This window comes from Dermacentor albipictus, chromosome 5, assembly GCF_038994185.2.
Source record: "Dermacentor albipictus isolate Rhodes 1998 colony chromosome 5, USDA_Dalb.pri_finalv2, whole genome shotgun sequence".
NCBI lineage: Eukaryota > Metazoa > Arthropoda > Arachnida > Ixodida > Ixodidae > Dermacentor > Dermacentor albipictus.
Window position 1 is genome coordinate 55,973,023 of NC_091825.1, and position 23,726 is coordinate 55,996,748.

At 49.4% G+C, this 23,726-nt stretch overlaps 2 protein-coding genes across 4 annotated transcripts in view; one reads left to right on the forward strand and one right to left on the reverse strand.

Moving 5' to 3' along the window:
* LOC135913255 (neprilysin-like) overlaps nucleotides 1-23,726 on the forward strand; it is a 170,116-nt gene that overhangs the window by 105,040 nt on the left and 41,350 nt on the right. The gene's annotated exons all lie outside the window — the stretch shown is intronic.
* LOC135913284 (uncharacterized) lies at nucleotides 1,058-22,415 on the reverse strand. The gene is made up of 5 exons (XM_070538393.1): nucleotides 22,323-22,415; nucleotides 22,102-22,256; nucleotides 20,201-20,271; nucleotides 2,450-2,521; nucleotides 1,058-1,256 (listed from the first exon to the last, which is right to left on the reverse strand). Exons 2-5 carry the CDS (start codon nucleotides 22,161-22,163, stop codon nucleotides 1,105-1,107), a joined length of 357 nt encoding a protein of 118 aa, XP_070394494.1. The 5' UTR covers nucleotides 22,164-22,256; nucleotides 22,323-22,415; the 3' UTR covers nucleotides 1,058-1,104.

Consider the following 23,726-nt stretch of genomic DNA (forward strand, 5'->3'; position numbering starts at 1 on the left):
TTAAAACATTTGTCCTCAACTAGTTCATTTCATGGCCTATACAATTTTCATATCAGCGAAATGCACTGCTTTGCTGGTTTCGAACGGATATAGTTCTAGAGTTCGTGTGATATTTTCATTACTTATTAAATAGACAAAAACCATAGAAGCATTGATATCAGTTACTTCAGACACAATTTTTGGGACATACTAACGCATTCTGCTATGACAAAATAAATATTTTACTTGTCTTGACAGTAGGTAGCGTAAAAGAATTCGTTTGCAGCATCTCTGGCAATGGCAATGCAGTTATTATTCATATCTTGGATCACTCGACAAACTCTATAAGAAGGTTGCCAAGCTGCAGCGTGAGCTGCAATTTATGGCTACACCACTGGTGCTGACGTCTCTCTGTCCAGGCAGCAACAAATTTGGTGACAATAGATTCGAACACACGGCTTCCACCCGCTCCGGATGCCGATGGCATATGCCCTTTCCACTAGCCATGTAGCAGCAGCTGTTTATCGCAATGGCCAACAGGGGTGTGGGGAGGTGCTCGGCTATTCTATAAGTGGGGTGGGGAGGAGGTCGGGTATTCTCTAAATGTCCACCTAGTCGACACGTCCATTTTCTCTGCTTCTGAAGCTTTCAATGTTTGGGAGCACCTGTCTCTTTGTATCGCGTACCCCAGCCCAGCCAATCAGAAATTTATCAGTAGATGAACTCGACATGTTCACTAGGTGTACATTAACCGAATACCCCACCTCCCTAAGCCCGCATCCCGCCCAAGCCCACAGTCATCCGAAACGTCTGTCTGCCCAATTACTGGTCGAACGACGCACGCCACCTGTTTTCTTCAAGTCTAATCCCGGTGTCGTTTCCCACGCATTACCAGCCAGGAAACAATGTTTCTGCACGCTATGTCGGCTCTACGTCCTGATGGTGCAAAACATATCACAGATGCCTGCCCCGGAACGTCCTTTCGAGCCGACAGGGCCATACAGCAAACAGAAATAGCGTAAGAGCCGAAAATGTGTACACGTGATCCTCGTGCGAACGGTTTATTTTGTGCTGTTCTGCGTTCAAGGGTCTGTGCTAGCGAGAGAACTGTCGTTTTGAAATCATTTAGCCCAACTTCGGACCGTTTTGGAGGCAGCTGGAGTCCGAGACCTGGTACTTTGACGATGGCCGGCAGAGCAGGTCGTAGAGAAAGTGGCAATGCTGGGGAACGCCGCGCCGGAGGGAGGATTCTCGCACCGAAAGCAGACATTTGGAGCCTGCGGAGTGGGGCGGGATATTTTAGGTAAACAGCAGTCTGTTTTAAGCTTCAAGTAATATTTAAAGGCACAGCCAATCTTGCCATTTAGAACTCACAAACCAACAACTTGCGGTAATATACCAAGTATTATTCTATTCTCGTGCGCCCGTTGTACTGACTTGTTCCAGAGCGACTAAACAGACCATAAAGGACGCAAATGGTAACTTCTAATTATTTGTTATAGGAACCTCAAAACTGCTTTATATGCAAACGGGACTAGCAAATTTGTGCAATACTTCGGCATGTAGTGATTAGCATGCAAACAACTTTGTTTTCATGTGACGAGAAGACACTATAGACGCTTACGCCCACACAACATTTGTCCTCGATTGAGCTGCCTAAACATATACGAAGTTTTTTTCTGAAATATATATTCTGCAGAACCAATACACAGGACACACTAAGAGAGAGTACGCTACTTTACAAGCCTTTATGCGATTTTATTCCTCACATAGAAGCCGAGAGAGAAACAAAAATAAAAGCAAAGGCGCGGTGAATTCGTGGGCGCACGTGAACGAGACGTTGTGGAGGTCCGTTTACAGAGGTATCTGCAGCCTTGTGGATCAGGAATGCCTCGTTAAGACAATGAAACACATCATTCTCAAGGTTTTTTTCTAAACTTCTTATATATTGTTATCTGAAGATTAAATCCAGATAATTGTATGCTAGTGGCATGTAGGTATATGTCCATTACTATGTCTTGTATGTTTGCGCTGTACTAAGTTGTGTTCAATAACTGCACTAATCACAACAAGCTCTAAAATCTTCTATATGTGACAACACTTAGCATTTCCACCTGAAGCAGATACAGGGCTTTCCTTCATTTCTTTTTGTAAATAAACGCATAACTTCTTACTCTCGCTTCACTTAGGTTTGACTGATTCACTGTCACCAGGGTGGTAAAATTCACCAAATACCAGCGGGTGCTTAAACAGCCTTCGCCTAACTAGCTCATTCGCGCCTCTTATTGTACTTGTACCACAACCACTGACACTTCCTGTTTGTGTAGTGCGGAGGCGTCATGCGACGTAGAAGGCGATACAAAAGACAGAGGGCAATATCTCTTTCATTTTAAACAATAACCATCTTTCATGTGAAACAAGTCAGAGATCCTGAAACCTAATCGTATACAGCTAACCAGTGCGTACTCGCCTTTTTGTTCCTTCACGATCCTGCAGTGGGCACAGTCCACGAACAGCATCTCGTACTTTGCCACACGTGAAGCTGCGTAAAACGAGGTAGAAAACAAGCATGGGAGTGAACTTTATCGCGCTTTTTATAGCGCAACTCTTTAGCGCCCGTTCCCGCTTTTTGCGCCGCCGTCGGCCTCGCGGTTGTGCCTCGCCATAACCCGCCCCGTCGCCGACGCCAGCGCGCTCCTGCCATTCACGGCCACCTACTTCTACTTCGCACCCAACCTCGTGCGGCCACATTGAGGCCTGTCTGTGAGCGAATGAGTCTGTGTCCTATACTCAATGCACCTGTTACCCACCCGTTTCCTCATCTCACCTCTGAATAAACCTTATATAACATTCGCTAATCCCCCCCCCCCCTCCCCCGCTCTCCGCGGCGGTGACCCACTATAATGCAGCGCGATGGCGCGTCGCCGGATCGCTAGCTCGATAGCGGTGGATCGCGGTGCGCTGTCCAATCCGGAACGCAGATTGCCTCCGTTCAGCACTCCGTGTTTTGAATGCGGCTGCTTGTTATTCAAATAAGGCAGCAGCTGCGTTCAAAGATCGCTTTGCCACGAAGCGTAATCGTCGGCCAATTTTATTTTGCAACCAAAGCCATTTTGCGCAAGAGACTGGTCAGAATATGCATGCCTGTACTCATTCACTGATTGCTGACTGAAACTACAGTACTTTCGCTGTCGTACGCTGTCTCCTGTATGGAACGACTCAAGGCGGAACCAAGCACGCTACATGAACGCCTGTAACTTTAGACACATGGTGCGGAGGTAGATAGATCGGAGGGCATGCCCTGAGATCCTGCTATCATGAAGAAACGCGGTCAGAATAGGGATAGGTGGAAGCAGAGACCTTGAACACCTTTTACCACTAAAAAGAGAGAGAGAGAGAATGAACATTTTTATTGGGTGAATGCAGCTTTGGAGATGCGTCCTCATTCCAGAATGCCTTGAGCTCGGGTCGCGTCTTGGGGCCTCGCAATCAGCCGTTACTGATCTTCGAGGTCGGAGCTGGCAAAGGCTCTCTCCCAAAGCTCGTTGGTGTGGTAAGGATTCGCAGGATTTAATGGTGCCGCTCCGCAACTCCCCACTTTGTGCCTGAATGACCAGGGCTTTGCGCAGAAGCGGCATTGCGGAGAGAATTGTGTAGGGGCTATGAGGTGATTTCTGGTTGGGTGGGGGATTCTATTAACCTGTAGAGCTCGGAGGAATCACTCCTGCTGTCTAGGTAGTGACTTGTGTGGGGGTGCATATGTTGTGCGGGTTAGCTTGTAGTGTTGTGTGATGTCTTGGTACGAGACTAGAGGGTGCATGCGCTCGGGTTCAGATTCCTCGGCGTCGGCTTGGGGGGTCAAATCTCGAGCCACATGGTTGGCATCCTCGTTGCCAGGAATGCCGTTATGAGCTGGCGCCCAAATGATCATGACTGATCTCGTTGGCGGCTTTTGATGGGTGATCTGTAGCGTAGTGGTATGAATTCTGCCGCTAGCAAAGTTGCGGCACGCCTGTTGGGAGTCGGTCACTATGGCTTGAACCTCTGTTTGGGAGAGCGCGAGGGCTATGACCGCTTCCTCGGCTTGGAGGGGATTGTTTCGTGTAAGCGAAATGCTGCTCCGATGTTCTTTAATGACGACTACGGTGGCTGTTGCGGCTGCGCATCTGGGGTAAGACTCCGCGTCTGTGTATGCTGTAGAGGGTGAAGTCCCGTATGGCTTGTGTATGGCCTGGGCCCAGGTCTCCCTTCGCTCTGCGTGATGCATTGGGTGCATGTTTCGAGGTAGAGGACGTACGGTGATGTTGCTGCGGATGGCATGGGGTAAGCTCATAGTCTGAGGCGGCGGATGGCTGAGAGGGGTAGAGAGCCCCAGGCGTAAGAGGATGGACCTCCCCGCTTCCGTAACCGGCCGCCTTGTTCGCTGTCTGGATAAATGTGCCTTGGTCAGCGCCTCGGCCGTGTCGTGGACACCTAGTCGTAGTAGACGTTCTGTGGACGTACTGATCGGCAGGCCCATCGCCTGCTTATATGCCTTTCTGATCATTGTGTTGATTTTCTTGAGTTCCGTCGTGTTGAGTAGTGCGTATAGAATAGCGTAAGTTATTCGAGACACGACGAAGGCTTGGACAAGCCGAAGCGTGTCCGCCTCGCCCAATCCTCTTGTCTTGGTTGTTATTCGCCGGATCATGTGGGTAACTTGAGCTGTTGTATTCTTAAGCTTGTATATTAATACTGTGTTGGCGTGATCCTCCTGGAAAACCATTCCCAATATCTTTATGCTCTGAGACGAAACGTTTGTGTGTCCCTCCAGTTCTATGTTGATAGTGGGCGAGTCGGATGCGTCCTTCTTTCGCGGTGAGACCAGAAGTAGCTCCGACTTTTGGGCGGCGCAGCTGAGCCCACATGACTTAGCATAGTCGCTCACCACATCTGCCGCTTCCTGCAAGCGGCTCTCCATTTCCCCAATGGACCCTGTGGACTACCAGATGGTAATTTCGTCGGCATATAGGCCATGCCGGATCGCCGGGATGCTATCGAGGAGCGGCGGAAGGTCTATTAGGGCGATATTGAAAAGGAGAGGGGATAACACTGCGCCCTGTGGTGTGCCGCGCCCGCCCAGTAGAAGGGAGTTTGTGGCTTGGTCCCTGACCATTAGGATGGCTTTTCTATGTGAGAGGAAATCTCTGATATAGGAATACGTCCTGGCCGAACAGCCCAGCGTGTTTAGCCTCTGTAAGCTTACTGTATGCTTGACGTTATCGAACGCCCCTTAAAGATCTAAGACGAGGATAGCCCTGGGGTGTTGCGTGGCGCTTGTACAATCACCTCCTCTTTCAGTTGAAGTTGGATGTTTTGAGTTGACAGGTGTGGACGGAATCCTGCCATCGTTGTTGGAAGTTTCCCCGAGTCCTCCAGGAATGGTTGTAGCCGGTTGAGAACGATGTGCTCTAGAAGCTTTCCTACACACGAGCTTTCCTATACAGTACGTTTTGCAGTGTTTCAGGCATCTGGCAGTGTTCACAATCAGGGCTGTACGATTGGCTGATGAGCTGCGCGTAGCGATGGGTGAAAGCAACACCGAGCCGTATGCTGTGTAGCAATCATATTTTGCTCCGTGTAAGCTTCCGGGGGCAAACAGAATTTGCCGTCTGGGTCGATCATATGTAGACGTTTGTGAATGTTGTCATCGTGGGCTCTGTATGCCTTTGTAAGTTCCTGCGTGAGTGTCTTGATCCTGGAGTTGGTGTCAGGTCGCGAGTAGGCAATCCGTACTTCATCAGAGGAAGAGAAGGCCGATCTTGCCTCACTGTCAGCGAGTTGATTGCCAAAAACACCACAATGACTAGGCACCCATTGAAAGGTGATCACGGGGCCACTTAACTCGGCACTGTGATGAAGTTCAGCGATTTCCAGCACGAGCGGGTATTATGGTCCTTTCTTTAAAAAGAATTTGGCATCGCACAATACCGTCCATTTATTAGGTGTCTGCGTTCTCATAAAACGGACAGCCCCCATATTCCCGCAAGTTCCGCAGATGTTGATGTCGATTTCTGGTTTAATCGAAATCGTCGAGTAATGCCAAGTTGTGGGATGACAAATGCGGCCGTTGTGGCAGACGGCGTGACTGAATCATCGTTATATACTTGTACAGTCCTACTATATAATGTAAATATATGGGCAAGGTGAGCTGTTTCGAGCCAATGGAGGAAACGTGGGATTTCTTCATAATTCCCCGGGTATATGAAGCCTCACTAGTGGTCTTAGCAATGTCCATCGAGGTGTCGTGGGTATGTTGGTGGCCTGGAACCTTGCAGACATGCAATTGCTTTAGAAAAACCACAGTCAAGGTTGGTGCTTGGAAGTGTTGACAGAGGAAGATGTGAGTGTATGGTTAGCAAGCGAAGATAGGTTCGCACAGGTTCACAAGACCTGTATATGTCGATTGCACAAGCCCGTGCTTCTGCTATTGTGTGCTTAGTTGACGTGCAGCGGGGCAAGGCAAGGCATATCCGTAGTGCTTGTGCCTGAAGGCTCTCCAGCGTGCGTATACAAGATAACCCCATGTTAGATAGCACAGGCATGATGTAGCGTATGTAGCCCACAAGAAGTGCCTGGTACACTTGGAGCAAACTTCGCTCAGAGGGGCCCCCATCTCAGTCCAGATATTACATGAAGAACGTGTATGAAGTTGGTTAGTTTAGCCCTAAGCGCAGTAACATGTATGGTTCAAGAAAGACTGCGGTCTGTTATCACGTCAAGAAATCTGTGGTGGGTGACTAAAGGGAGCGCCGTTTCGTCGACAATGATTGGATATTTTGACATTGATCTGCGCGTGAATGCCAAGACTGCACACTTTTAGTTGCTGAGAGTTGCAGGCATCTACGGCGCAAGTACTTCACCGTTATGGTAGCCACACGTTGAAGCCTTGCACGTTGTTTCAGGTAGCTCGTCTGCAAGGCCCACCAGTATGACATTGAACAATATTGGGCTAAGGACGCCACCCTGCGGAACACCCCTGCGAACGTCATGTCTATCAGTCTCGCCATCCGAAGTGGACATGAAAATGGTGCGGCCACTGAGGTAACTCTGCAGCCATTAATACATCCGGCCACCAAATCTAATATCCTAAAGCGCCCGAAGAATCGAATGGTGGAAGACGTTGTCGTAGGCACCTTTGATATCAAGAATTGTTGCACATACCAGACGACGGCGTCTCTTTTCCTGTTGAACAGAAGATGCTAGGTCGACCACACCGTCAATGGACGATCAGCCTCTTGTGAATCCATTGATAAAATCAGGAAGTCCACCACTTTTCTCGAGCACCCATTCCAGTCTGCTCAGTACCATCCACTCCGTCACTTTACCGACATAGCTTGCCAAGGCTATTGGCCGGTAATGTGAGAGATCATGTGGGTATTGCCCGGGTTTTACCAAAGCCACAAGACGACTGCATTTCCAGTGACTAGGCACAGTTGCTGTGTCCCACGTAGAGTTTTAGAGCGTCAGGAGAATTTCTCGAGCTTCTACTCCAAGATGACAAATCGCAGAGTATGTAATTCCGTCTGGTCTTGGACAAGTTGACCAGCGGGAAGTAGATATCGCAGCGTCGAGCTCGTGCGTAGTAAAAGGCGCATCCAGACGGTGATCACTAGATGGTGGGAATCCAAGAAAGTCAGTCGTGATTGCTTTGGTATATAGTTAGAGTAACTCGCAAGTAACTTGATGAAGTCATCAGTGACCTCAACTTCACGCCGGCCTTGCCGTATGGCCACAGCGCTGAATGGGTGCAGCTGCTGGGGAGGCGATCGAAGGTTTCGTAAAATTTTTCAAATTCTAGAGAGAGGTTTTTAAGATCCAGAGAGCCACAAAATGATCTTCCGCGCTGTTTGTCAAGCTTGTCAAGGTGGCGCAGGACATGACGCTGAGCCCGGCATGATGCAGTGACGTCTAATGGTGATTTCGTCGTTCTGTATTTTCCGTTCTGCTCGACGCTGTATCGCGCGAAGTCGCTCGTACTGGTCATCAATAGGTGATCAAGGTGAAGATGCGCTGAGGTGTTTTGTTGTGTCTCGTAATGTTGTCGCAATGACATCTTCAATATTGGATGGTGCTTGGATGGCTTGACATGCGGTGTTCACAGATTCTCGAAATGTTGGCCAATCGATAGAACGCACAGTGCGCGGAGCTGGGGAATGTAACCATTTCAACTGAATATATGTTGGTAGATGGTCACTTCCATAGGTGTCGAGATCAGTACACCATCGTGTACCAGACAGCAGGCTTTTTGAAGCAAACGCAATGTCAAGACAACTGCTGTAGTAAGGGCCTCGAAGGTATGTTGGCGAGCAATCATTGATCACCGTCAAGCCCTGACTAAGCATGAAGTCAGCCAAGTCTCTACCGCGGGCGTTCGTCGAAGCAGAGCCCCACATTGGATGGTGGGCATTAAAGTCCCCGATGACTATGTAGGGACCCGGACAAGTTTTCAGTATGGACAGCAAATATGAACGGTCTATGCTCGATGTTGGGGGTATATATCCTCCTATTCCCGAGAATGTGCGCCACTTGTACTTCAGCGTTACGCAAACGTACTCGTTAAAAGCATGTGGAGGAATGTCTTTACGAAGGCACGGTGAATTCCGACGAACAAAAGTGAACACTTTGCTTAAGTTGTGGTCACTCCTTGACCACAGTGGTGCATATCCAGATATGCGTAGTAAGAACGCCGTGTTTGGTTCACATATTACAGCCACGGGAAACTGGTATTTGAACATCCATTGCCGAAAGTCTGCGAGGCGGCCTCATAGGCCTGTGGCATTCCACTGCATTATTGCAGATCTTCTTAATTGGTTTTCAAAAGATAGCGCCATGATGCCTCATTGTAGAGCCGCGAGGAGCGGTTCCAAAGCATCTAGAACATGAAGCGCGGTCTTAGCAACCGGTGTCTGTAGTCCGCAGAGAAGTGAACACATCGTAGTTATCAGGTCTTTCAGCATATGCATTTTCATTTTCTGTCTTGTCATTCTCAACCACCTTTGCATACACGTCACCCGACGCATTCAAGTCTGATTGTTTGGATGGGAGCGACGGCCATTCACTGTCAGAGTCGGTCGGCGGAAGCGTCGTTTGATGCTGCACATGTGTTTCACGCGCTGCTCCCGAAGAACGTACATCGGGCCCGCATCATGATCGCAGAAGCGAACTTGGCAAGGGAGGAGTTTGCATGTGGCCGATGGTCCATCTGTTCGAGGCATACTCTTGTCTTGCTGTCGCCTGTGTCGCGATCGGCGCCTGCGGCGGCGTATCGATGAAGCAGCCTGTCTGTGAGTGGAGTTGTCCAGCACCATCTTTCGAATCACTGACATTTCGTCCTTTATTTTCTGGCAGTCTTTTGATGTCTCTTCATGTGGACGGGCGCAATTAGGACATTTTATGTCAGTAGCATCGCAGCTATCATTTTGATGGGCCCCTCTACACCGTCGGTATGTTATGCCGCCCTTGGAAGCTGCGCTTACATGTCCTATTTTGAAACACTTCCGGCACTGCATCAGTTTTGGCACGTAAGGGCGCACAGAGTGTCTTACGTATCCTACTTTTACGTGGCCAGGTAATTCAGAGTCAAAGACTATTTTAATACACTGGGTTTGACCAAAGCTGTGAATCTGCTCTATTGCTGCGGTGGAATTCAAAAGCCTCTCGAGGTCCGTGTCTGTGATTTCTTTTTCCACGTCAGAGATAACGCAAGTCGAGGTTCCTTTTCCATACGCAAAAAAGGAGCTCACTGGGATGTTTCCTAGTAGCGTGGCAGCCTTTAGCGCATCCAGAATTGACTTGTTCACGTCAACCGAGAGGAGGTTCCTCCGCGCGTTAATTCTGTTTTCGCTGACTTGGCCTGGAGCAATTCGCTCAAGGTACTCTGTTAAGCTCTGCCTGTTCAAGGTATTCAGATCGTTGGTAGCTGGGGTAGGGATGTAAGCAACAGTGAATGACTGCTTACCAGTGTCCTGCCTGGGCAACGATTCACTGTCTGTCGGTGTCCTCCTGAGTTTTCTCTTCAAACGGCGACCCACGGCAAGTGTGAAATCGTTGTCCGATTTCATTTCTTCAACCGTTGAGCTGTCGGAAGATTCAAGGGCGATTGTGGAAGGGCCAGTGCGGTTCCTTGTGTTCGTTGCAGCTAGTGGTGGACGACCAGGGTCAAGCGCATGGTTGGATTCCTATCCCCCTCGCGGAGGATGACGTTGTGCCCTTTGCACAGCCTCTGATGTCGAAAAACGTCCGAGACACGGGAAAATCAAGAGACCACAGCTATAGGCGTTCAGGGGCTGTCAAGATTTACAAGTGCCTTATTGGCAATTTGGTTCATTGCCGGGGCTGTGTGGCGTCTCAAGCACATTATCGCCGCTGCTACTTCATGTAGATGAATGTCCTCATCTAGGAGCTCGTTAGGGGTGCTGGTTTGGGGGGCAGAGGCTCCGATGGTTGTGTGGAGAAGTACTGGGCTTTGAGAGTCCAAAGGAGGTCCACTTTGTTTCCTGGAAATCGGTGGATTACTTGGCCCATATTGTGGTGGGATTTCGCTGCTGGCCGGGTTGATTAAATACCACAATAAATTCCGCGTCTTGGAGGTACTCAGTTTTCCTCTCAAGCTGTCGTAGAGGGACAGCCAATCTTCGCGGCATAGCGTGGTAGCGTATTCCGCAGCCTCTTGTGTGAGTAGTGTAACTCGCCTCTTGAGCTAGCGATTTAATCTTTGCCTTTCAACGCGACAACGTTAAGGAGCTCGTGTCGGAGAAAAGCAGGTGTCGTCGGTATCAGCGTCGGCGGCGTTGGCCGTGAGCGAAAAATGGCGGGAGGCAATCCATAAATAAAACAACTTGCAAGATGGGCGGGGTGGGAATCGAACCAGGGTCTCCGGAGGGTGAGACGGAGATGCTACCAATCAGCCATGAGTTCTATGGTTCACAGCGCGACAAAAGCATCTCTAGTGAATGCGTTGTTGCCTTAGAAACGTGCCGTAGAAAGTTATAGTGCGGTGTACATCAGTAATTATTAGCATGTAAATTACAGAAGTCGCACTTAAACGAGTAGCAAAGTACGTTTCCGCTACGTTTCTTCTGCGCTTGGCGCACACGCAGAGCCATCTCGGCAAACACAGAAGACCCGCTCCTCGCATTGTAGGGCGCTGCCCCGACAGGTGGCGTGCCACTCGCCCGCTTTTCTCCTTCGTCTCGTTTGAGCGCATTGGGGTCGTGCGGGGACCGGTGCGAGGATGCCCCAATACCCTTGCGTTTAATAAGTTTTCTCGCTCTCTCTGCTTCCAACTTCTAGCGTGCGTCACTCGAACCCTCGTGTGTTTAGGTGACGCGGCTCCTCTTTCCGCTCACAGCGCGATTCCTAGGTGCAGCGTCCGATGCGGGACGCCTCTGACGTGATCGCTGCGCCGTAGCGCGTCTGGTGGGAAAGCGTTCCCTGGGATATGTGCCATGCTGCTGGCTGGGAGTCATGCGTCTGCATGGTGCTCCCAAGCGAGATGGAGGACGATCTCATCGAGGCGTCAGCCCCATGATCGCGTCAGCCTTCATGGCGCGTCGCGGCCCGGCTGTACGTGCCGATCACGGCGTTTGGCTCGCGTAGATCGTTTCTCCCTCTCGGAAACCGAGTCCTTTGGTTCGTTCCGCTTGCTCAGGTGCACGTTTCTTCTTTGTGTTACTCAAGAGCATGCCGAACAAATGAGTGGGTAGTCGGAACGGGGTGCGATAACGCTATCGCGTTCCACTCTTGAAAGCGAAGCTTAAGCGTCCTCCAAGTTTTTCCAACGTTTCAGCAGGCTACGCCGGGCTTCCCACGTGTGGAGCAAGCGAGCATCGATGCTCGCAGTGGTGGTGGATGTTTCAAGCATTTCGGTGTGAGCCTTCACATCCCGGTGAAGCTGAGTGATCGAGTACTTAAGTTACTGAAGTTGCTGGCTCTGTTCGTTTGTAGCTGTGTGTTCCCTTATCTCCCGCAGCTTGGTCCAATTCGAGAGGCGTGCAGTGCCTATCCTGGCTTTGTATTCGAGCCCATATTCGCCGACGGTTTCCCTTCGGTTTCGTCTCGTGCAGCACCGAGTTGCGATGCCCACAACGTCCCTGGCGGCTCTCCTCTTCACACCAGTGTTCGGAGACACCTTCAGCGAAGCGCCTAGCTTCAGAATCACTTTCAGTAGTGGTACTCTCTTTAGTGGTAGTATCCATGGGCTTGGTTACCACTAAAGAGATTGATTGAAAATATCTTTATTTGCAGAACATTCGTGGAACTCGTGGGTGGGCCGCCTAGTCCGGTAGTCCACTGGTTATTGCTGCTGCGCTGGCCCTCCACACCAGCCAATGCTGACGGTCAGGATCATCGTTGAGCAGAATAGCCTCCCACTGCTCTTCTACGGGATTTGGAATGGGGTCAACTATGGGATGAAAATGGCATGCCCACACCATGTGGTAGAGCTTATCTACCTCTCCACAGTGTGGGCATTGCGGGGAGTATAATGTAGGGTACCACTGGTGTAACTTAGCTGGCGTTCGGTATGTATTGGTTTCTAGTCTCCTAAGCGTGTTCTCTTGTAACTTATTGAGGGATTTATGCGCTGTTAGGTACTTCTTCCTGGCTGTTCTGTATGGTGCGAGATTGTCCGCATACACTGCTAAAGCAGTTAGGTGGCAGCACCCTTCAAGGTCATCAGGGGGAGACGCCCGGTATAGAAGAGCTCGGGAATGTCTGTGAGCGGCTTCGTTTCCTCCCGCTAGTTCCAGGTGACCGGAAAACCAGATGACTTAGGCTTGGCTGAGTGGACCTGTGAATTAATCCATCATTGAAGTTGCCACAGGCGTTCTGGGAATTAGTGAGCACATCGGCGTGGGGATTAGATGCTATAGCTAATGCAATAGCTGCTTCCTCTGGGCGAGTGGGGTTGGATTTTTTCATCGAGGCGCAGTTCACCATCGATCCTGAAGACGTTGAGACCACAAAAGTCATCACTCCATTCTTTGGTCCCGCGGCGTCCCCGTAAAAGGTGTTAGGTAGCTCGTCCCATTTCTTCTGCAGGGCTTCCCCTCTTGCTTTTCTCCTTTCGATGTTATATGCGGGATGCATGTTCCGCCGAATGGGGTACACGTTGATGCGTCTCTTCACATCACATGGTACCTCTTCCCTTTGGTCTATCGTATAGGCGAGATTAATATGGATCCTTTCGAGCAGACCTCTACCTGGTTTTGTGAGAGTACCACCACTGAAAGCGATTGTGATGTTTAGCGTTTCGCTGAAGGCGTCTCCGAACACCGTTGTGAAGAGGAGAGCCGCCAGGGACGTTGCGGGCGTCGCAACTCGGTGCAGCACGAGACGAAACCGAGGGGAAATTGTAGGCGTTTGGGCGCACCCAGTGAAACGACGAGGCTTGAATTGTTGCCCTCCGTTCCGTTCAGACTAGCGTATGCAGTTTGCGCCGCACGTGCGTTCGGCAGCAATGCTAATCTGTGTGCGCGCAACGCTACCGAAAGCAGCGGAAACCACAACGCTGCCCTGCACAGATTGAAGCCTATTCAGCGGTCTGTCACGGTGCAAGCGCTTGGCGTCGTCGCTCTTGCAGCGAAGCGCACTGCGCGCCCTTGGAGACCCGGTGATTCTCCACGGACGGGCCGCTTATGCGGGTAAAGACACCATGAAAGCATGACGGGGTGAACGCGCCTCAAATGAGCGTGTCATTGTTCTTGCAGTAAAACGTAAAATTTCACGCCCCTATGCAAGGTACCCGTGCTAGCGTAATCAAAGCTGTTAAAAAAAAATGGCTGTGGCTTAGGTAAGGTTAAGCCCAGGATGCGAAGCATACTAGCCTTTATTTTAGCTGTTGAACCACTGTTTAGCCTGGTGAACTGCTGTTGCTTGGCTATATTTGGTTCGGCTAGACGAAGAAACAACTCATGCGTTACTCTGCTTCGCCTTCAAGAGTGGAACGCGACAGCGTTCCCGTCGACCCGCCAAGGGGTGTAAAACGACAATGGGCTACGGCGCAGCTACTACGCGCCCCGCATTGGACGCGGTGAGCGTCGAGCAACGCAGCGTTCGGCGCGGCAACGAAATGTGCGCCTGAGCAAGCGACTCACGCCTGAGCCTTAGAAACAGCTCGTTTCTAAGGCAACACCGCATTCACTAGAGGCGCTTTTGTACCGCTTTGAAGCATCGTACTCGTGGCTCAGTACACAATTGAAATCACCAAGCATAACAATACGTTTCGAACACTGCAGATAAGACTCGATTCTTTCGAAAAAGGCTACGCGCTCAGTCGCGCTATTCGGTGCATAAACACAGATCACTCGCCAGGGGTGACCAGAAAATAAAAAGTCTATAATAAGCAAGCGTCCTGCTTCCGAGATAACAATGCTCACATCAGAGATGCCTATGTTGTTACGAATGAATATCGCGCAACCACCAGATGTGCCCACAGCATGACAAATACAAACATTGTAGCGCGTTCTAAAGGTTTCCACCATGCGGGCCGTCTGATCCTCACTCTCGATTTTAGTTTCTTGCACTGCGACTAGATCTAAGTCATTTTCCAAAAACAGGCGGCTCACTTGGTACTGTCTTCTCCGGGCCGCTAAGCCCCTGACATTCAGTGTGGCTACTCACATTGGCTTTTCAGTTTCACCGTGCATATTATGTGAGGAGCAAACGGGTCGCACAGCGCTCACCTCTGCACATGACCGCACAGCATTCGCATCATTGCAGACGGCCATTCCTTGCAGTGTCATGTCTGGCACAGCTGAACCTTCTTCGACGGACGGTTGCCGGCGTGACAGTCCATTGCCATCCGTGCACTTGAAAAACTTGCGCGACATGTTGTACAGGCATCCGTGAAGTGCAGACACCAGCGCCTACTTCGGCGCCGCGTCCGCCTCGCGTTTATCTGGGGGAACGCTGGGCTTCGGCCTGAATGGTGAGCGTCGTACCGGTGCCGCTTTCGAAGGCGGCTCCTCGGCATTCAGGCCACCACCCGGGTCGTCGCTTTTCACCGTCTCGATGTGCGCCCGCTTATTCGATGATGAAGTCACGTCGGTCTCCATTGCGCTCGGCGCGTCGGGATCCGTCGATGTTGCTGAGCCTTCCTTGGCTTTTTTCGACCGGTGCAGCGCGTCCTTTGACAGGTCAGGCTGCCTTTCTTGCAGTGGCTGCTGTTCGCTAGGCACCGAAGTAACGGCTCGCTGCAAGGAGGCGCGGGCCGTTGCCGGGGGCGTTGGTTGTGGTTCCAACTTCGCGTGTTGTACTGTCGCCGTTTCCTCAGCTTCTGCCTCGTCCATGATGAGCTCAGAAGAGTCAGTACTCCTTATGGGCCCTGTGACGTTCGCGTATGTAGGCGCACACTGACTTTCGTCATGACCGAAACGTTTGCAGCGCGAGCATCGTGGCACCCGGCACTCTCTGCGAACGTGACCTTTTCCGTGGCAGCGCAAACAAAGCGGTGGCCTTCCAGGCACCACTAATAAAGCAGGCTCTCCGGCGACACGCAGCTGGTGCGGGATATCATCACTTTTAACACCAGGCTTCAACTTGAGATTCACCAGACGCGTAGTGGAGCCCTTGTCTGTCACGCCCTGTGCGCGCCAGCGCTCTCGTGAAACTTCCGTAACTTCGCCGTACGGCGCTAAGGCCTCGCGTACATCTTCATCGCTGACGTTATGGAGGACCCAGTGCATCTTAACACGTAGGTCTTGGTTGTTGGGATCAACCACCAGGCATCGCCGGCCCTTGACAGTAATTGTTGCAGCTGTTAGCAATTTGTTGACGGCTTCCGAGCTTTTCATTGTTACGGCCCACACGTGGTTCATTTGGTAAGCTCCCAAGGCGACAACCTCGGGGAGCACTTTCAAGCTGTCCAGGGCGTCACGGTAGTCCTCAACTCTGTACGGCGAGCACGGATATCGCCATGCAAAAAAAACAGTATTAAAAACAATCCGACCAATTCAAGAACGACGTAAAATTGATAGCTATCGAAAGGGGAACACTGCTCCGTCATAAAGAGAGGGAAAAAATCGAGGAATTGCAATGCCAGCTTGATGTTATGATCAGCATGGAAGCCTCAAATCCCGGGATATACGGTAAAGACATCTGTGAAGTTAAGGGTGAGCTCGAGGCTATGGACGTCGAAAAGTATCGATCCGCAGTAATAAGGGCGCGAGCTGAGAAGATATGGTTGGGGGAAACTCCTAATAAGCGCGCATTGTGTGACGAAAGGAGATACGCAACACAAAATGAAATCAGAGAAATTACGTATCAGAACACTATTACCAGCGACATTGAAGAAATTGAACGTGCATTTGTCGAGCACTATGAGAACTTAATAGGTGTACAAAGAAGTGGGAGCATTCCGCTGACACAGGATACCCTTGATTTAATGCCACGGTTAGATGGTGATACTCGAGCCCTTTTGGAGAAACCCATTAGCGTAGACGAAATAAAACAGGCGATAACTGAACTACCGCTGGGGAAGACACCTGGGCCAGACGGCCTCGGTGCCGCATTCTACAAAGCTTATGCCGATGAACTAGCGCCCATTTTACACGCAGTCATCACGGAGGCGTACGAAACGAGAGAAATGCCGCTCTCTTTCCGTGCTGCTCACGTGGTGCTGATTCCTAAAACCGACGACCATGCTACGCTGCTATCTGTGGGCGTACCGTCCGATAATGCTCACGAACACCGACTACAAAGTTTATACGAAAGTGCTAGCAAAACGACTGCAGAGTGTCATCACATTTCTAGTCGGACCACACCAGACATGTGGCATAAAAGGTCGCTCTATCTCTACAAATGTGCATGTAGCCCGTAGTATTCTTGAGTGCTGTGACATTTTTGGCGGACGGGTCGCTATGTTGCAGCTGGACTTAGCAAAGGCATTTGACCGTGTGTCGCATGAAGCTCTTTTTTGTATCCTTGAACACGTTAACATAGGCACAGTTATACTCGATGGTCTAAAAATGATATACAATGACTGCATAGTAAACATCGTGCTGAATAAGACACTAACTGAGAACATTAAACTCAGATCATCAGTGAGGCAAGGTTGTCCATTGTCACCGCTGCTCTTTGCAATTTATTTAGAGCCTTTCTGTTTATCTCTAATAAGTAACGAAAAAATCAATGGTTATAAGCTTGAATCGTCCCATGTTAAAGTGCTTGCATATGCTGACGACGTCGCAATCTTTTGTACAGATCGCCAAAATGTACTAGAGGCGATAAGCGGTGCTAAAAGATATTGCAGGCAAACCGGATGCGAGATCAATTGGAACAAGAGCATCGGATTTTGGCATGGAAGTTGGGACAACACACCGTCTGTCTTTGCGGAGTTACAATGGACCGTGTCTCCTCCGAAATATTTGGGGGTGCCGCTTGAGCACTACGAGAGTGCCGCGCAGTACTGGGAGGATGAGACGTCGCGCGTAAAAGAGAAAACCGGAGGATGGCAGGGTCGTGATTTGTCAATGTTTGCAAGGGCAACTGTTTGTAATTTGTTTTTAATTGCCAAAGTGTGGTATGTCCTCCAATTTTTGTCGATGACCCGTGTGAATGTACAGAAAATACACAGAGTCTTTGCTGTTTTTATCTGGGGTTCCACTTGGGAAAGGGTCAGCCGTACCAACTTGTTTCGTCCTGTTCGACATGGTGGTCTTGGATTGTCGCATTTGTTCTTACGACAGATTGTTTCTCGTTTTGTCTTCTTACAAGATCAAAGTGATTCATTCTTGCGTACGATGATCCAGATCCGTTTGAAAAGCGTTTTGCCTGAATTTATTGTGTCTAGTGCACAGCCTGTACACTACCGGCTTAAAGGCTACTTGCGAGAGGTAGTCGACTCCCTTCGAATATTAAAAGCTCGGTTTTCCCTTCAGTACCTGAGCACAGTAACAAGAAAGAAACTTTACAAGGATTTAGTTGACGTTATGATGCCAGTGCCATTGTACCGAATGAAATACTATGGAGGCCCAGGACAAGATGTTTTAAAAAGAGTTAAAAAGATGCCAGTGAGAGCAAGCGTAAAGTCGTTCTTCTTTAAATTGCATACATCTACCCTTCCGGTCAAAACATGGATAGCCGACAAAGGAATATCTGTACCATGGACGACCAACTGTGCGCTATGTAACAAGCCGGAGACCATTGAGCACGCTTTCATTGAGTGCTGGGATGCAATTTTTTATTGGGATGTCTTGCAAAGAACTCTTAAAAAGGAACTGCCGATAACAGCACAGGGTATACGTTTCCTGCCGGTAGACAGCCATCAGGGCTTTCCGTATGACATGATAATGCTCCTGGGCCTCCATAGTCTTTGGAAGACACGGATGGCGGTAACGCACGCCGATGTGAATGCGCGCCCAGCGCGAGAAAATTTTGTTGAAAGCATTATTTCCATACGTGAGATATACCGTGTACAGGCAGATCCGCCTGACTGGTTGGGTAATCTTGATGAATTAGTGAATTTCAAGAAATTTTAGCTTGTCACGTTGGTCCAAGTAGTCCAACGTGTTTTTATGTATGTCATTTTGTGAATAAAGAAAAAAAAAACTCGTGGCTCAGTGGTAGCGTCTCCGTCTCACACTCCGGAGACCCTGGTTCGATTCCCACCCAGCCCATCTTGCAAGAGTTGAGCCAAAGCCACTTCTCCTCTGTCGTGACGTCACGGTGTCACGTGGTATTGAAGGCGACACCGCCGCGCCTGAGGAGCTGGGTTGAGCTCTCGTAATATGCTTCGCATAAAAGGAATTCTGGTACAATTAACGGGTGGGAGACCTGCTGGATACGGTTATCAGTCGTCTTCCTCCTCGAGGATAGTGTTTCTGTACTAACGGCCTTCTAATGGTTCACTAAACATGTTTTATTATTTGAATTAAGATCCCGTGATTCAATGCGAAAGCTGTTGATGCGCCCTGAAGCATCCCATTCAGTCGTTCACAGTGTGTTTGCAGCAACCCAGTTTGCGTCTCTTCGTCTCGTCGGGGTCGGTGAACGATTGCTTGGTTGAAACTAAGAAACGAGAGCAAGTCGCAAAATAGACCTCAGTGATCCGCAGGAGAAGCCAGTCCGGTAGCAGGTTTTATGGCGATGACAATTATATGGATACTCCAGGAGCATTTTTGCCATCGGCATCGCTCCCACCATCGGTGTCGCCGTGAGGATGCGTATAAAGTCCAAGGGCGATAAATTCGTCGTCGTCGCGCGCCGTATGCTTCATTTGCGAGTCGAAGCCTGCGAGGGTGAACCGGCGAACGCGGTTCAATCTCGAGTGCGTGAACGAGGAACGCGGGCCGGAAGCGTGCGCTCTCCTGTCGCGCTCGAGGCAGAGAAGTCAAGCGAGGGAGGAGGACCGTTCTTCGGCGGCTGCTAGGGTGCCTCGATGTTTTTCTCGCCCACCGCTCCGTGCAAAGTGGAGACAACCACGGCGTCTACTACGACGTTGGCCACGCGATTGGCGGATGCCGTAGAAGACGCCCTTGGCGGATGCCGTAGGGGGCGTTGTCGGTGCTCGTCTGTCTCGAAGGTGATCTGCGTCGTGGCCAAAGTACGCATCCGCACGGGCCTCGTCTTCAAAATGACCTGCGATGTTTGCAGAGTGCGCGTAGTGCCGGTAGCTTGGTATGCGCTGTGCTTTCGACATTTCGTTCCCGTCGATGCGAGAGATGCACGAAGGTCGATTCGCTTGCTGCTGCCGCGATTCCTCACTCCGGCATTTCGACAGCGAGTTTACGCGCTCATCACACGAGGTGTGTTCATGTTTAAATGTGTGCACGTGACACCATGCTTGTATATTTAGTAAAAAGACGTTGGCGGGCTAGTTGGTTTGAATCTATGACAGAAGGTGCAAGCGCGATTGAACAAGTACGTAGTAAGAAGCATGCACACAAAAACAGCGATGTCTCAGTGAGTCTGTTTCTTCCTACGTCCTCGTTTAGTTACGCTTACACATTCTATGATTGTTAATTTAGTTAGAAAGCGAATATTTACAAACTTACGCGGCCGCTAAAACGCTTTTGCTTACTTCACACAGCTACCCACTAATTTGCTATTGAAATCGATGCTGCTCCTTTCGGGCGAAACTGCGAATTTTTTTCTTTCTACTTTTTACCTGCTCTATTCGTTCCACAGACCTTTTGACGAGCGTGAGAACCAGAACCATCTGGCTACGCATATTACTCACCGCCATCCAACTGAGTCTGCAAGGTGTTAAAATTTCGTCCGTCAGAAGACTTGTATGTGAATGTAGCATTCCTGTAAAGATGCAAACGAAGGGCCTCAAGTTCTCAAAATCACAGAACTACACAGGGCAGAGCGTGCTTTGTAAAGTGGGCATGAGAACGTAACATTCCGACTAGATTAATAAAACGGCTTTATTCTTAAGCTGAAACTCAATGGGAAAAAATCAGCTGGCAACTTGTTGCCGGGAGATGTTTATTGGCACATGGCCAACACATGGCCAAAGAGCTTATTTCTCAATTCCGCCTGGGTTTCTTCTGCTTGTTGTGTCTTTCTTTCTGAGCATGCGGTATTTTGAAGTTCATGCAGCTCTTGTTCAGGAATGAAGGCTGTAGTGTTTTACCGGGTAAAGTGCCAGCACTTCATGTATTATTGTTCACTGCACCACTGGCCACGAGATTTGATTCAACGTTCACTCCTTGAAAATAAATGTACTTCGTTTTGTGGTGCCTCCGCTGGCGGGACTTCTAAAAAAATTAAATTATGGTGTTTTACGTGCCAAAACTACTTTTTGATTATGAGGCATGCCGTAGTGGAGGACTCCGGAAATTTTGACCACCAGGGGTTCTTTAACGTGCACCTAAATCTAAGTACATGGGTGTTTTCGCATCTCGCCCCCATCGAAATGCGGCCGCCATGGCCGGGATTCAATCCCGCGACCTCGTGCTCAGCAGCCCAACACCGTATCCACTGAGCAACCACGGCGAGTGGTGGGACTTCTCACCGTCAACTATTGTCAGAAGTAGTTACTAAAAAAATTGGCAGAATTCGCCTGTTTTGCATAAGTGATTCATTCTGTTTGCATTTAAAGAAAGGTATTTGTCGGCTATAGATGAAAGTGTGCTAACGTCACGTGAAATGTACTCGAATTCAATTATATACGAATTATAAATGGCAGAATAGTTTCATCGTCTGCAAACGAACGTATGTGTCGGCGAACCAAGGCAATCACTATGTTTGATTTCTGTGACGCCTGAAGCCATTTCAGCCTTATGCAGTCGTATTATTTGAAAGAAGTGCGTTTGGTTACACACCAGAGGTAAGTTCGTCTGAGTACCTCCTTCTATATACAGTGTGTTACGATGCGGCCTTTGCACTTTTCAGTCATGCCCTGCAGCAGTATACCTGGCTATTTCTGTTTGGTGCCAACAGTTTACCGGAAACATGCTGCCGACTACTGCGTAGTGCAAGGAGCCTCAACACCGGTTCTCAACGCGGAGGAGATGGGAAAGGTCGGCACGGGGTAATTACGCGAGACCTCCAACAAGCATAGCAAAATTATTGCGCTTCAAATGTGCCCCATATTTCGCTGAACGTCATTCGGGGAACAAAAGCCCCGTTTGAGTGCTTGAAAGAGCTCCTTTCCATGAAAACAAATCTTCTGTTAGCGCAAATTGTTAAAACTTAGTGGTGCGGCTCATTTCGCACGTACATGACCGTACGGGCTGCACCACCTACCCTACTTGATGTGAAGATGTATAACCATAGCTTGAGTGGAGGAGCGTGCCACGGGACAATAGGATTTCGTGGATGGGGTCCCCAAAAATATCTGGATGCGCAAGCATTTTTGTTCTTCTATTCGTATACACTCGCAGCAAGTGCGACAACAAGTGTTCACCAGTTTTAGCATGGCTTTTCTTCTAAGACTCATTTTGAACCAAACTTCCTACTTTAGAGCGAGAAGGTGCAAATTACGACTCAAAGGTGTAGCAGATAGTGTTGACATTTCAACAAAGTTACGTATAGTGATATAAGACTGCGTAAACGTGTATGGTTATAGTGAGTTTCTGCAGCGGCCTTCTAAGGTCACGAAGTTCGTGACACCGAAGCTGAGTCGATACGCACCTTTCGTGGCCATTCCCGTAGCGCAAGCGGAACAGGGCCTTCCCATCAACCACCTTGCTCATCTGGGTGTCCCTCAGGCAGCTGTCTCCCGCCCCAAAAGGTCCTTGCTTCTCGTTTCGGTAGAGAAGATACCAGGTGGCACCAGGAGATGTGCACTGCGATCAGTGGGTACGCGCACCTAGTACAAACTACAACCTTTTGCAACCGTTTCCAAGGCGTACCGCTTGTCACTATTTCCATGCTTCTTTGTCAGCATGTGCAGCATCAATGCTGAGGAAGAGGTGGGACGCCCTAGCTTAAAACATCAACCACTCCTGGTATCAGGAAACGGGCCATCCCGGGCGAATAACACTGCGCTTGCTCGATAATAAACGTCCACACTCTCCATGTCAAGGCAAATGAAACTACGGCAACAGACATTGTTTCTCTAGTGCATCATCCTGCTGTGCGGTTTCAATATATATATATATATATATATATATATATATATATATATATATATATATATATATATATATATATATATATATATATATATATATATATATATATATATTGTAGCGTTCCTAACTAGAACGGCAACAGAAATGACATCATCTAAGTGACACGGGTGTCGTCCGCCATTTTATTCCAACTTCTTCCTTCTCACTTCTCCCCTAGCACCTTCCTTCGTCTTCTTTCATGCGTCCAGCGCAGACCGCTTCACTCTTCCGGATTTCTTTTAATTACACCTCCTGGGGTAATACTTGAATACGTTTCCAATAGCGGCGCACTCCGTTTGGCCCGAGGCTCCGGTGTACCAGACATTCTTCAATATTCCATGCTGGCATGCAGTCTTAATAACTTGAAATGGTCCGCAATATTTTGAATTTGAGGGCACAGCTCCTTTCCTTACAAGGACATAGTCTCCAGGCTGTATGTCCGGTATCTCGCTACTGTGCCTTTTATCAAAGTTTCGCTTCATGCGGCGCTTGTAGATCTCCTGTTCTTTGACAGTTTTCCTTACTTCCGCAAGTTCGAGGTTCTCCAGGAGACCTAGCTCACGATCTGCAGGAAGTATGGGCGCTGTACCTGAAGTTACAAAATGAGGGCTGCAGCCTAAACTCGTGGTGTATGATCTGTTGTGATGCTTCACAGCGGCCTCGAGACAGCACTTCCAGCCACCGGCAAAGTCTGGATACATCTTCAGATACTGTTTGATGTCTCGTATGGCACGTTCCGCTAGGCCGTTTGCTGCCGGGTGGTATGGAGAAGAATACTTTATCATGATGCCGTGGTCCTGGGCCCACTTTGATAATTTGGCACTCCGAAAAGCCGGCCCGTTGTCGCAGACGAGCGTCTTTGTGTGTTTAAAACACTCAGCTTTGAGGAGGTCTATTACGCTGTTTGCGTCTTCTTTGCCAGCTTTAGCCGCAATCGTCCGTGTGCACTCATCTATGGAGAGCAAGAAAGCTTGCGTTCGCTTGACTCCTTCCCCCTTCTTTTTGAGCTCCGCGAAGTCCAAATGAATTACTTCGAACGGGATGCTTGAATATTCAGGGTTTGTCATAACGTCTGTCGATTGCTTGAATTTAACTTTGTTCACCTGGCAGAGGTGGCATGTGCGGATGTAATGGCTGATGTCG

Bases quoted from the DNA above. Each gene is read 5' to 3' on its own strand.
- LOC135913284 (XM_070538393.1), bottom strand. From the start codon at position 22,163: ATGAGCAAGGTGGTTGATGGGAAGGCCCTGTTCCGCTTGCGCTACGGG. The intron at 2,522-20,200 runs GTGAGTAATATG...CGTTTTACGCAG, and splicing joins GCAGACTCAGTTGGATGGCG to CTTCACGTGTGGCAAAGTAC. The intron at 1,257-2,449 runs GCGAGTACGCAC...CCCACTCCGCAG, and splicing joins GATCGTGAAGGAACAAAAAG to GCTCCAAATGTCTGCTTTCG.